At 46.8% G+C, this 12,322-nt stretch overlaps 1 protein-coding gene and 1 non-coding gene across 11 annotated transcripts in view; one reads left to right on the top strand and one right to left on the bottom strand.

Annotated features, from left to right (window-relative positions):
- The window catches only part of SPECC1 (sperm antigen with calponin homology and coiled-coil domains 1), a 270,257-nt gene that overhangs the window by 239,532 nt on the left and 18,403 nt on the right, over positions 1-12,322 (top strand). For all 10 annotated transcript variants that reach the window (XM_042966219.1, XM_042966217.1, XM_042966221.1 and 7 more), the window contains one exon: positions 11,574-11,690. In XM_042966219.1, the coding sequence (XP_042822153.1) occupies positions 11,574-11,690 (117 nt within the window). Of the gene's footprint in view, positions 1-11,573; positions 11,691-12,322 lie in introns of those variants that run through there.
- Positions 299-405, bottom strand: LOC122233823. The gene has a single exon (XR_006211554.1). It is a non-coding gene; the product is annotated as a U6 spliceosomal RNA (small nuclear RNA).

Below are 12,322 nucleotides of genomic sequence, written 5' to 3'. Positions count from 1 at the left end.
TTGGTTAAGCATTCAGCTTCCACTCAGGGCACGATCTCAACATTCGTGAGTTCAAGCCCTGCGTCGGGCCCTGCGCGGACAGTTCAGAGCCTGGAGCCTGCTTCAGATTTTGTCTCCCTCCCTCTCTGTCCCTCCCCCACTTGTTCTCTCCCCCTCTCTCTGTGCCTCTTTCTCTCTCATTCAATAATCAACATTTTAAAAAAAAACCCTCAGAACATCGACATTTTCCCATGAGCTTCACAGGAATGCCTGCAGATTAGAAAACTGAGTTATAGATTGGTTTGGGGGGAGGGTGTTTGTAAATACAGAACACTTCATGAATCTATATGTCATCCTGGGGCAGGGGCCACACTAACATTCTCTGTCTTGTTCCAGTTTTAGTATCTGGGCCGCTGAAGCGAGCACTGTAGACGGGTTTTCATAACAATGTTTCAAAAGCAAAAAAAGTTTGCTTAGCTTAATTGATAGACAACTGGGATATTTCCAGTTCCCCATTCTGAACAATAATGCTGGAGTAAACATTTTTTGTAGGTGTGTCTTTGGGCAGATGGCATGACTGTTTTCTCTAGAATAGACACCTACATGTGCAATTACTTGGTCAAATCATTTATTGATTTATTTATTTTTGGAGAGAGAGAGAATGAGTGAATGTGAGCAGGGGAGGGCAGAGAAAGAGGAAGAGAGAGAATCTCAAGCAGGCTTCATGCTCAGCACGGAGCCCAACATGGGGCTTGATCCCACAACCCCGGGATTATGACCTGAGCCAAAACCGAGAGTCGGACGCTTAACTGAGTCACCCAGGCGCCCCATATTTTTATAAAAAAAAAATGTTTCCAGTTGCCCCCGCCAAAAGCCTGTGCCAATCTGTATTCCCGTCAGCCAATGGGGGAACACCCATTTCCCCACATCTTCATTAACTCTGTGAATTAAAAATGTTTTTAACTTTTGCCAATTTGATGAGTGAACACAGTTCACTATTTTTACTTTCTGGTGAGGCAACACCTTTTCAGATGTTTCTGACTATATTTCCTCTTCAGTGCATTACCGATACATTCCTCTGCTAAGTTTTCCTTGACTTGTTTTCTCTTATTGATTATAAGAATATATTCCAGGGGCATCTGGGTGGCTCAGTCAGTTAAGCGTCCAACTTCTGCTCAGGTCATGATCTTGCAGTTCGTGAGTTCGATCCCCGCGTCGGGCTCTGTGCTGACAGCTCGGAGCCTGGAACCTGCTTCAGATTCTGTGTCTCCCTCTCTCTCGGCCCCTCCCCTGCTCATGCTGTCTATCTCTCTCAAAGAATAAACAAACATTAAAAAAAAAATTAAAAAGAATATATTCCAGATATCAGTGGTTTGCTATATATGTATTTATATTGCTTATAATTTTTGTTATGCAGAAACTTAATTTTATATAATCAGTTTTCTCAGTCCCTTCTTTTATACTCTTTGCATTTTGTGCCTTACATGGCTTTCTTTCCCCCAAGGGTATAAATCTATTTATGTAGATTCTAATAATGTTTAATTTTAGCTTTGAAATTTAGCCATCTGGAGCTTATCGCCAGACAACTAATGTCCGAGAGAAGGGAAACTCACGAGGTGACCTCCATGATCACCAGCCCTCTGCTTGGGAATAGTTTCCATGTCACAGTATGGGGACCCAGGGTGGGATCCACGCTGAGGGGGACAGCCACTAATGGCAGCTGAAACAGCAATGTTCTAGGGGATGAGGCATCAGAAAGGAAAAAGCTGTGCAGAGGAGGGTCCCAAGTGCTCTCTGTGTGAGTCACCATGTGTCTGTGACTATGGGCTGTGCTGTCCATGTGTGGGGCCTCCTGCTGAGGTTTACCAGATAGCCTGAGATCAGAACAGGGATACTAGAACTGGACGGGTGTAGACATCTACCCAGCACAAGGAATGAACCCCAAAACCCATGGTGAGAAATGAACTTTTGTTCTGTATGATCCATAAATTGTTACACCCCTCCCCCCCACGCAAAAAAAACTTGGTCTGATTCTACAGCTGTGACAATAAAGACCTATCAAAAAAGAGTCTCAGAGAAGTCCCAGGAATGAGGATATTTAGGTCACTGTGTGCCCAAGATATCTAGTTCCTGTGGCAGTGGACAGACTGCATTTTCTTTTTTAATGTTTAACGGAATTATAGTTGACATACAATATTATATTAGTTTCGAACATACAACATAGTGATTCAACATGTATATACGTTACTAAATGTTCACCACGATAAGCGCGTTACCATCTGTCACCGTACAGCATTATTACAATATTATTGACTGTATTCCCAAGGCTGTACTTTTCATCCCTGTAACTTTGTTATTTTTTTTTATTAAAAAATTTTTTTTTAGCCTTTATTTATTTTTGAGACAGAGAGAGACAGAGCATGAGCGGGGGAGGGTCAGAGAGAGAGAGAGACACAGAATCCGAAACAGGCTCCAGGCTTGGAGCTGTCAGCACAGAGCCCGACGCGGGGCTGGAACTCACGGACCGCGAGATCACGACCTGAGCCGAAGTCGGCCGCTTAACCGACTGAGCCACCCAGGCGCCCCTAACTTTGTTATTTTATAACTGGAAGTTTGTACCTATTAATCCTCTTTACCTATTTTGCCCAACCACTAGTTTATTCTCTATGTTTATGAGTCTGTTTCTGGGTTTTTATTTGTTCCTACATTTTGGTTTTTTTATATCCCACATGTAAGTGAAGTCATATGATGTGTGTCTTACTCTGACTGATTTCATTTAGCATCATGACCTGCAGGTTCTTGTTGTCACAGACAGCAAGACTTCATTCTTTCTTATGGCTGAATGATATTCCAGTGTGCGTGTGTGCGTGTGTGCGTGTGTGTGTGTGTGACATCTTCATCCATTCACCGATCAGTGGGCACGTGGGTTGCTTCTATATCTTGGCTCTTGTAAATAATGCAATAAATATAGCAGCACATACATACTTTGAAATTGGGGTTTTTATTCTCTTTGGGTATATACCCAGAAGTAGAATTACTGGATCATGTGGTATTTCCATTCTTAATTTTTTGAGGAACCTCCACACTTTATTTTTTTAGTGGCTGTACCAATTTACATTCCCACCAGCAGCGCAAAGGAGATCCTCTCTCTCCACACCCTCGCCAACATCTGCTGTTGCCTGAGTTGTTAACGTTTGCCATTCTGACAGGTGTGAGGTGGTATCTCCTTGTGATTTTGATTTGCATCTCCCTGATGATGAGTGATGTTGACCATCTTTTCATGTATCTGTGGACCATCTGCATGGTGTCACGTCTTCTTTAGAAAAACACCCATTCAGGTCTTCTGCCCGTTTTTTAATTGGATTGCTTGGTGTTTGTTTGTTTGGTTGGTTGGTTTTGGTGTTGAATTATAGGAGTTCTTTATATACTTTGCATATTAACCTCTTATCAGATATGTCATTTGCGAATATCTTCTCCCAGTCAGTAGGCTGCCTTTTCATTTTGTTAATGAATTCCTTCACTTCTTAGTGAAGTGCAAAACTGTAGTGCAAAAACTTTTTAGTTTGATGCAGTCCCGTTGTTTATTTTTGCTTTTGTTGCCCTTCCCTGAGGAGATAGATGCAAAAAAAAAAAAAAAAAAAATATTGCCAAGTCTGATGTTGAAGAGTTTATTGCCTATTTTCTTTTAGGAGTTCAGTGGTTTCAAGTCTTGAGTTTATTGAGTTTATTGTTGTGTATGGTGTAAGAAAGTGGTCCAGTTTCATTCTTTTGCATGTAGCTGTGCAGTTTTCCCAGCACTATGTATTAAACAGACTGTCTTTTCCCGGTTGTATATTCTCGCCTTCTTTGTTGTAGACTGACCATATAAGCATGGGATTATTCCCGGGCTCTTTAGTCTGTTCCATTGATCTCCATGTCTGTTTATGTGCCTGTACCCTACTGTTTTGATCACTACAGGTTTATAGTATATCTTGAAATCCGGGATTGTGATAATCCCCATTTTTGTTCTTCCTTCTCAAGATAACTTTGGCTATCCAGAGTCTTTTGTGGTTCCATACAAATTTTCAGATTATTCTAGTTCTGTGAAAAATGCCATTGGGTTTTTTTTTTAATGTTTATTTATTTTTGAGAGAGAGAGAGAGAGAGAGAGACAGAGCATGAGTGGGGGAGGGGCAGAATCCAAAGCAGCCTTCAGGCTCTGAGCTGTCAGCACAGAGCCCGAAGCGGGACTCGAACCCGCTGCGAGATCATGACCTAAGCTGAAGTCAAGAGTCGGACGCTTAACCAACTGAGCCACCCAGGTGCCCCAAGATTTTTTTTTAAGAATGTGAGAGGGTTGTAGCTTCACCCATGGGGGGTATGCTGAGGGGGTCGACTCTTGGCCAGGTAGAGCAGCAGGTGTCTCGAGGGGCTCTGTCCGGGGCTCGTATGGGATGTGGGTTGTGGTCAGGCTGGAAAAGAATCTGTTTTGTAGTTGGGGTCTAATTTCTGAGAATGGAGGGTGCCGTGACCTAGAAAAACAGAGTTAGGGCCAAGTGCAGACTCCTGTGAATTTGTCTGTAAAAGTGTGGCTTGGGGCGGGGCACAGCGGGTTTTGAACAGATAACGTTTCACTTTCATAATTTTCTTACTTCTAGTTAGTCATAGCCTTATTTTCTGCTTAAAGAGGTCCATGTAACATTTCATGTAAGGCTGATTTAGCGGTGATGAGCTCCTTAGCTTTTGTTTGTTTGTCTGAGAAACTCCATCTCTCCCTCGCTTCTGAACGATAACTTTGCAAGTAGGGAATCCTTGGTCATAGGTTTTTCCTTTCGGCACTTTGAATATGTCCTGCCTCTCCCTTCCAGCCTGATTCAAATTACTGAACAGCATTTTTCCCATATGTAACTGCTTTTTTTCTTGCTGCCTTAAGATTCTCTTTTTCTTTAAGTTTAGCTGTTTTCATCATTACGTGTCTTGGTGTGAACTTCCTTGGATTCACCGTTTTGGGGGCTCTCTGTGATTCCAGGACCTGGATGTCCATATCCTTCCCAAGGTTAGGGAAGCTAACCTTGGAAGGTTCGAAGTTTTGTCTTCGAATAAGTCGTCTGACCCTTTCTCTTTCTTCTTCTAGGACCCCTGTAATGCAGATATTAGTATGCTTAATGTTGTTCCAGAGATTTCTTCACTTATCCCCTTTTGTTTTATTCTTTTTTTTTTTTTTTTTAAATGCTCAGTTTGGACAATTGGCACTATCCTGTGTCCAGATCATTAGCCCTCCTGTCTCAGCTGCTGGGGACGTGCTGGTGGACCGGGCTGCCCCCAGTACAGCTGGCCAAGAGGCCCCACCATGACAGTTACAGGCCTGCTAGTGGGCGGGCGGGCTGCCCCTCTGCCCCAGGGCATGAGTCAGGAGGGGCATGGGTCCCAGCTGGGACTGCCCACCAGGTGTTGGCAGGGCGGGAGCCACTTTGGAGGGGTACCTGCCAGAGTGAGTGGGTTGGGTGTGTGGGTCTGCAGGGCAACACAGGGCTGGGCAAGCAGTGCTAGCAAAGTAGATGGGGAGTGTCAGAGCTGGCTATCCCCAGCCTAGGGCCAACTAGGCTGAAGGAAGGCAAGAAAAATGGCGCCTGCCAGCACACCTCCATTACCAGAGAAAGTTCCTACACATCTGTGCTCCTCTGGCAGACATTTTTAAAATCAGTAAACCCCCTTCCACTATAAGCCAGGTGCTTTTCAAAAACGGCTGCCTCTGTGCTGGGTCTGCAATCCAGCGGTAACAGCGCACTGACCCCCTAAGAGCAGAGTCTCCATTTCCTGTAGCCCTCAGGCTCTCCCAGATTTAAGTCCCACTGATTTTCAAAGCCGGGATCTTATGGGAGTTCATCTTATGGGGGAATACCCAACGTGGGGCTTGATCCCCTCACTCCTCAGAGAGGACCGACCTCCATGCCTGTGACAGCCCTTCCACTGTGGGTCACTGCATGGGGTGGGGGGGTTGGTTCCCGACCGTGTCTCTGCCCCTCCTACCCTTCTCGATGTGGCTTTTTCTTTCATCTTTAGCTGCGGAAGAGCTGTTCTGTTGGTTTTGAGGCCGTTTCCAGAGGGAGTCGCTATGTGTGTAGTTGCAGCCTTGATGTGTCCACGTGAGGAGGTTCGCACTCGGGATTCTTCTACTCTGCCGGCTTCCTACATTCCAGCAGGCTGCATTTCCTGATCGGGCCTCTGCCTTCTTCCTGGGAGCTTTGCAGGGCTTTTTGTCTTTTTAAGTTTTTTAAACTTTTCTATTCAGTGCACACGGAGTCACCCCATTCATAGAAATCTCGCGGAGGAATCTCCAAAGCCCCAGAAGAGATGCCGGAGCAGTGGGAATGAGGTCCTGTCGTGGCCCCTGTGGGGTCGAGCGTGGGACCCGTTTCATTGTGTGCTCCCAGCTTCCCCCTCCAGTGGTGGATGTTTTCACCAAACGTTGGGGTTGCCAGGCAACAAAAGGCAAATGACAGAACCTTCTAGAAGCAAATGATATAGATTGTTGGATTTTGTCCCGCTGTGTAATTTAAGAGTGCCGCCTCCGCATAGAACTTTGTCTATGGTCTCAGCCTTCGGAATATTCTTGGATAGTCCCATGTAAATACTCTCCAGTGTATTAACTTTTCTCAAATGACTTTTGCTGTGCCGAGGACAAAATTGTGTATCTTACAAAATTTTTTTCTGAGCGTTCATAGAAACTTACTTTGGAGATGCTTGGATTGTTACTTTTTATATCTGCATCTGTCTATCTATATCTCTTCCTATCTCTCTATCTGAGATTTCCTTTCCCCAGAATTCTCTTCTACTCAGAAATATCTCCAAGGTATTTATATCCCAGAGAAAGTTAATTTGCAATGTGTAATTAACCATTTCCCCTGGGGAAATAATCAGTACGTGTCTTTGGGTTTTTGCTCTGCTTTCCCCCCCCCCTCAGTAAATCTTATAGTAGATAAAATCCAGAAAGTTCACTTCTTTTTAACAGCCACAAGTCAGTCCCTTAAGATGATCAGAGTCGGTCTTTCTCCTTCCCTCCCTTTCTTACTGAGATAGAACGTACAAGAGTATAGCGCAATGAAATTTCGTGAAATGAAGATACCCGTATAATCAGCATTCAGGTCCTGAAACATAGCCTTGCCAGCACCCCCAGAATCCTCTGTATGTTCTCTTCCCGTTACTAACTTCCAGTTATCATAGTCAATTTTATTCAGGAATAAACAACAAGGAAAATAATGGATGGTATACCTTGGTATTTTTAGAATGCCTTGTTGATCATTTTCTGCTTTTCCTTAGTTATTCTTTTGATGAACCCCTAGGAATTCAGCTGAATGATAATTGGGAAGATTATCCCAGTTGGGAAATTATTCCCAATTGGGAAATATACCCCCTGGGGTATATGTATTATTATCCTGAGTTTTTGTCCTAAGTCAGAGGTTCGTCTGTGGGCATGGAGCACCAGCTCAGCGAGAATCACCTCCCGCCACCCCCTCCCCCCCGGCCCAAGGCCAAGCCAATCCTGATCATCTCTAGCCAAAACTAAGGCTTTTCACCGCCCCCCTCACCCTGTTTAGGGGTAGGACCTAGAATTAGTCCTTGCTTGGCTCCTGGGGTTCTTGGGATTGGCCCGCTAGCCATGCCCAAGAAGCTGTTGTCTTCCTGCCTGTCACCCAGTGCCTTGGTCCTGTCCACACGAGCACCTTCCTGCCATGACTGCCTCGTCCTCCGTCTCTGGTTCCTGTGTCAGTTCTGTGTCTCAGCCCATTTCGCTGGGACCCACACACCCTGCCTAGCTCCCCTCCATGTGAAGACCGTGAACACTGTCAAAGCGTGCCACACCCCATCCGCCAGCTCCTCATTCACTGAAATGTGTCGCATAGCTCCCCAAGATACACCTCAGTGAGCAAAGATAGCAGCAACAGCAACTCTTGAGATTTGTATGGCGCTTTACATCATCTTATATGAGGCATCATAAACACACACGTGTTCTTAATTGTTCCGCCAGCCGAGTTGACTTGGGAATTTGGGATTCTCTCGTTCAAATAGAATTATGATTCCAGATGACATGCAGGGCACTGGAATTGAGGTCGTTCCCCTTTACCCTAAGAAGGGTCAAGGTTCTAACGGATCGTCATGTTCTTGGAATGAGTATAATGCTACCGATCGTACCTGGTTGTCTTCCGTCCCTGCCAGTGTCAGAACAACTCAGAGTCTCAAACGTGGTGGGGGTGGGTTACATGAAAGAGAAGCATTTCCTGACCTTGACGTTGGATTTGATAACCTGACTAGATGTTGGAATTTCCATAATTCCGTTTCTTTTTAAAGATAGGGCACTACTCCTATTTCTTGTATAGTGTTCTTGCTGCCGAAATGCCAGGGTCTGCTTTACAGTGTATCTCCCATTTCCAGAGAGGCCTGCCAGCTGCCATCCGGCCGGAAACATCCGGGTTCTCTGAGCTCCCCTGAGGTTAGGGAGCCATTTAGATGGATCTTTTTTCAACCCCGGCTTTGATCTCACCAGGTTTTAGTCTCAGCCTGTTGCTCATTTATACTTCTAGATCAAAAACTGTTTTTAAATGGCACCCAGTTAACTAAACTACCGGGCACTGTGTCGGCTTTGTGAGACAGGACGGCATCGTCGCTCCTTCCGCTCTATTCGGCCTCTCACGACGCTTCTGAAGGCCGTGCAGATGCAGGGAAATGACGTTTTGTATCACGAAAAAGAAAATGGCACAAGAGATAAGTGTACAAAATGTTCTCACGTTTTAGGAAGTGAAAGACTTATCAAATCTTAAAAGCTTTAGGTGTCGAGTAAACTTGTGAAGAAGGGAAGGCAGTGCAGCAAGGCACGACCCACAGCTGGAGTCCGTCCCTGGCTCTGGCCCTGGAGATACTTCTTCCTGCTTCGGCTTCCTCACCTGTGCAGTGGGGCACATTGCTACTTGTCCCGTACGGCCGTTCTGAGAATTAAATGAGCAGACGCCCAGGAACAGACACATCGTGGACAGTCGAGGTGACTGCCCTTCCCACTCCCATGTGGGGAGCTTTGTATGTACGGGGGCTCCTGTTTAAGGGACTCCCATCTTGATCACGGAACGGTTGGCTTTTTCTGACTGAAACACCACTTCTTACGACCTCAGTTTCTTTTCCTAGAAAATGAAGTTGTATGGCAACGTTGCCTTTCGGAGAGAGCACTACCGTGAGAGATGGGTTTGCAGACGGGGCCTCAGACAACCTCTCTCTGCGAGGCAAAGAAAGGAAGGGGACTCCGTGTTGAGAAGAGCTGGGACACCTGGTTTCCCAGGCTGGCCCGGCCCAGCTCCTCGCTCCCTCTTCCCAGGGCCCCATGTGCACGACTTCTGGTTCGAGCTCCTGAGACTGGGAGTAAGCCGGCCAGGCCGTGACCCCCGCCTGTGTCTGTCCTCTTCTTTGGAGAAAACATACAATTACAACGCTTCCCATTTCTGAAGCAGCATCCAGGCCCCATCAAGTAGCTCCAGAGTCTCCAGAGAGGCTTTCTGAAGCCAAAAATCCAAACGATCAGCTGTTGCACATTCAGCCTGGAAACTGGGACGGGGCATTCTCAGACTTCTCTGTAACACCGATGCTCAGCAGCTCTTAACATTTGGTTGTGCGTGGGTCATGAAAACCAGGGTGAAGAGGCGATATTATCGTCATGTGTTGCTCTCAGTCAGCTGTCCTTCCCCTGGGTGAATGTCACTGCAAAGCAGACTGGAGAATCCGACATCCCTGAAAGCCCGTGCTTTGCGGGGAGGCTCTCAGGTCCGCCTGGGTCATCCCGGACTCTGGCTAGAAGCCAGAGGAGGTTTGATAGAAAGGGCCATGGGGTGGGGAGGGGCGGGGGGCGTGTGCGACTTGGCCTGCTGAAGCATCCGTCATCCAGGTAAATCCTGTGTGTGATGTGTGACACCATCTCCTCGGGCCTCAGTGTCTTGGCTGTAAAATGAGGCATTTGACCTACATCGTCGCCAAAGGCTGAGCTCGCTCAAACTGGCACTGGGAAACTCTAGATAAAATGTTCAAACGAGATGATAAAAGCCATTTGCTTCCAACCCCCTCCCCCCCCCCCGCCCCAGGAAACCACATGGTAAACTGTTCCACCATATTTTATTACACATGTCCGCCCACGTGTGTTCTTGGAAGCTTCTTTTACGCACACTTCAGGAAGCATTCCATAAAGTCTCCCTCCCCTACTCCAATTTATCTTCCTGCCACGTTCCTCTTCACCCTTCCTCTCCTATTAAAGTGCCGTTGCTTCTGGTGGAGACGCCCTGAATAACCTCCCAGGGCAGTCAGAGTGGAGCCTCTGCCCATTTGCATTTGGTCCGGGCAGAGGGAGGGACCGGCTGTTCCCGTCCACGCCTTCAGAGAGAGCCGCCTCTTGGCCATCCGTTCACCTTTGCCCACTTTGCTGACCGTGCTGGCTTCCCGCATCCCGGGATGGGGGGTTCCGGGGGAGAAAGAGGACTTCCGTGTCTCCCCCAGGCTCCAGCAGCTGTGGGGAGATGGCAGAAGGAGCCCCACCCTTGCTCAAGTCCTCTTTCTTCTTGCACTTGAAGTGCTCAGAACTCACACCTCAAACTCAGCAAAGCCCGTGGAAGCATACACGTCTGCACTCCTTGCAGGAATCCCTGTCCCAGGCCTTTTCAGCACATTTAAACAGCCACTAGATAAAACAAGGCGTTAAGGAAATTAGCGGGCTTGAGAACCTGGCATTTCATTTCGTTTGGGATGAGCTTTGGGAATCCAGGGAAGAAAAACCCTGTTAGTACGGAGCATGGTCACAGAGAAAGAGGCAGGTGGGTGACAGGTGTGAGGCTCCAAGAGGTAGACGTGGCCCGGGGCTATCGGGCCCAGGGGACCTGCCCGGGAGCCAAGCCATATAAAGTCAGATTCTGGTTTTCTAATCACTGTTTACCAAGTAGCTACTAGGGCTCCAGCCTATTCCAGAGGGGAAGGTGTTTCCTCAGGTAGCCTCATAATCCTTGGGGATTTGATGTTCTAACAAGGATGCTGTTGAGCATGAAGGGTTTTCTCCCCCCGACAAGCCCTTCACGTTGTGGGGAGAAGAGGGTATTAGCAGGAATAAGCCACGGACCAGCCATGTAGGTTTTTAAGATCTCGTTTTGTCTCGCTCTACCTGTTGTTAATTGGGGTCATACATGATGATGATGATGATGATGATGATGATGATGATGATGGTGATGGTGATGATTCCCCTTGACCAAATAAATCTGGGAAGTGCTGGGGCATACACAGCTAATCGGGTGGGCTAATTTGAGAATAAGACGTCTCTGAGCTTTTAATGTGCCACGGGGCAGGCAGAAATTAATTCCCCAGGGTTTTGAGCTCTAAAGGCTTTTTTTTTTTTCCATGCCATTCTGTTGAATGGATTTGGGTGGCACCAGGCCATTGCCGGTCCCCAAATTAATTAAGACTTTCCGGAGTCTTGGGTGGTTTCTTATCTGGCCTTCCTGCAAACCCGGAGGCGGATACCCATCTTCCCAAAGTATCATCCGTATTCTCTGACTTTGCACAGTTTGGAGACTAATGCTGCTTTTCCCCTACAGAACATCGATATCACCAATTTCAGCAGCAGCTGGAGTGATGGCTTGGCCTTCTGTGCTCTCCTCCATACCTACCTGCCTGCCCACATCCCGTATCAGGAGCTGAACAGTCAGGAGAAAGTAAGTCACCTGCCCAGTCAGCCCTGCTAATCCTCTAGAACATGCCAGGGGAAGAGTCCTGTCATACTGGTACATCCCGATGAGACCCCAAGAGGAAATTAGGATATTGACACCAGGCTTAGCTAACTACTGAGTGTATGACGAGGCTGTAGGATCCCACCCTCAGTAAATACTTCTCAGTTTCCCTCACTAGCTAGAAAAATGCCGTGAGGACCAGTTTACTGTGGCTGCTGAGAAGTCCCTGTCGCCCATTTTTTTAAGAGAAGGCCCTGATGAAATTTCGAGACCCTGGCCAGCATTTTCAAAGTCTTTTCCAAGGAACCAGAAAGCACCACCGAAAGGATGTCCCTCCTCAAATAAGCTTGGGAAACTGTATATTATGTCACATTCTCAGAGATTCACAGCCCTCATTAGCACAGCGAAGACTTCAAGAAGTCCTTCATTAAAGACACCTGTGTGACTCTATTAAGCCCTGCGTATATGAGATCCACAGAATTGTCTTCAACATAATTACCTATAACAAGAGTTGGCAGACTTTCCTGTTAAGGGCCAAGTGGTAGACTTGGAGGGTCCACGGGTCTCTGTCACAGCTACTCATCTACCACTGTAGTGCCTGAGCGGCTGTAGACGAA

The sequence above is a fragment of the Panthera tigris genome, chromosome E1, assembly GCF_018350195.1.
Source record: "Panthera tigris isolate Pti1 chromosome E1, P.tigris_Pti1_mat1.1, whole genome shotgun sequence".
NCBI lineage: Eukaryota > Metazoa > Chordata > Mammalia > Carnivora > Felidae > Panthera > Panthera tigris.
The sequence above is the reverse complement of the archived record's forward strand: the minus strand, read 5'-3'. Positions and strand labels throughout refer to the sequence as shown.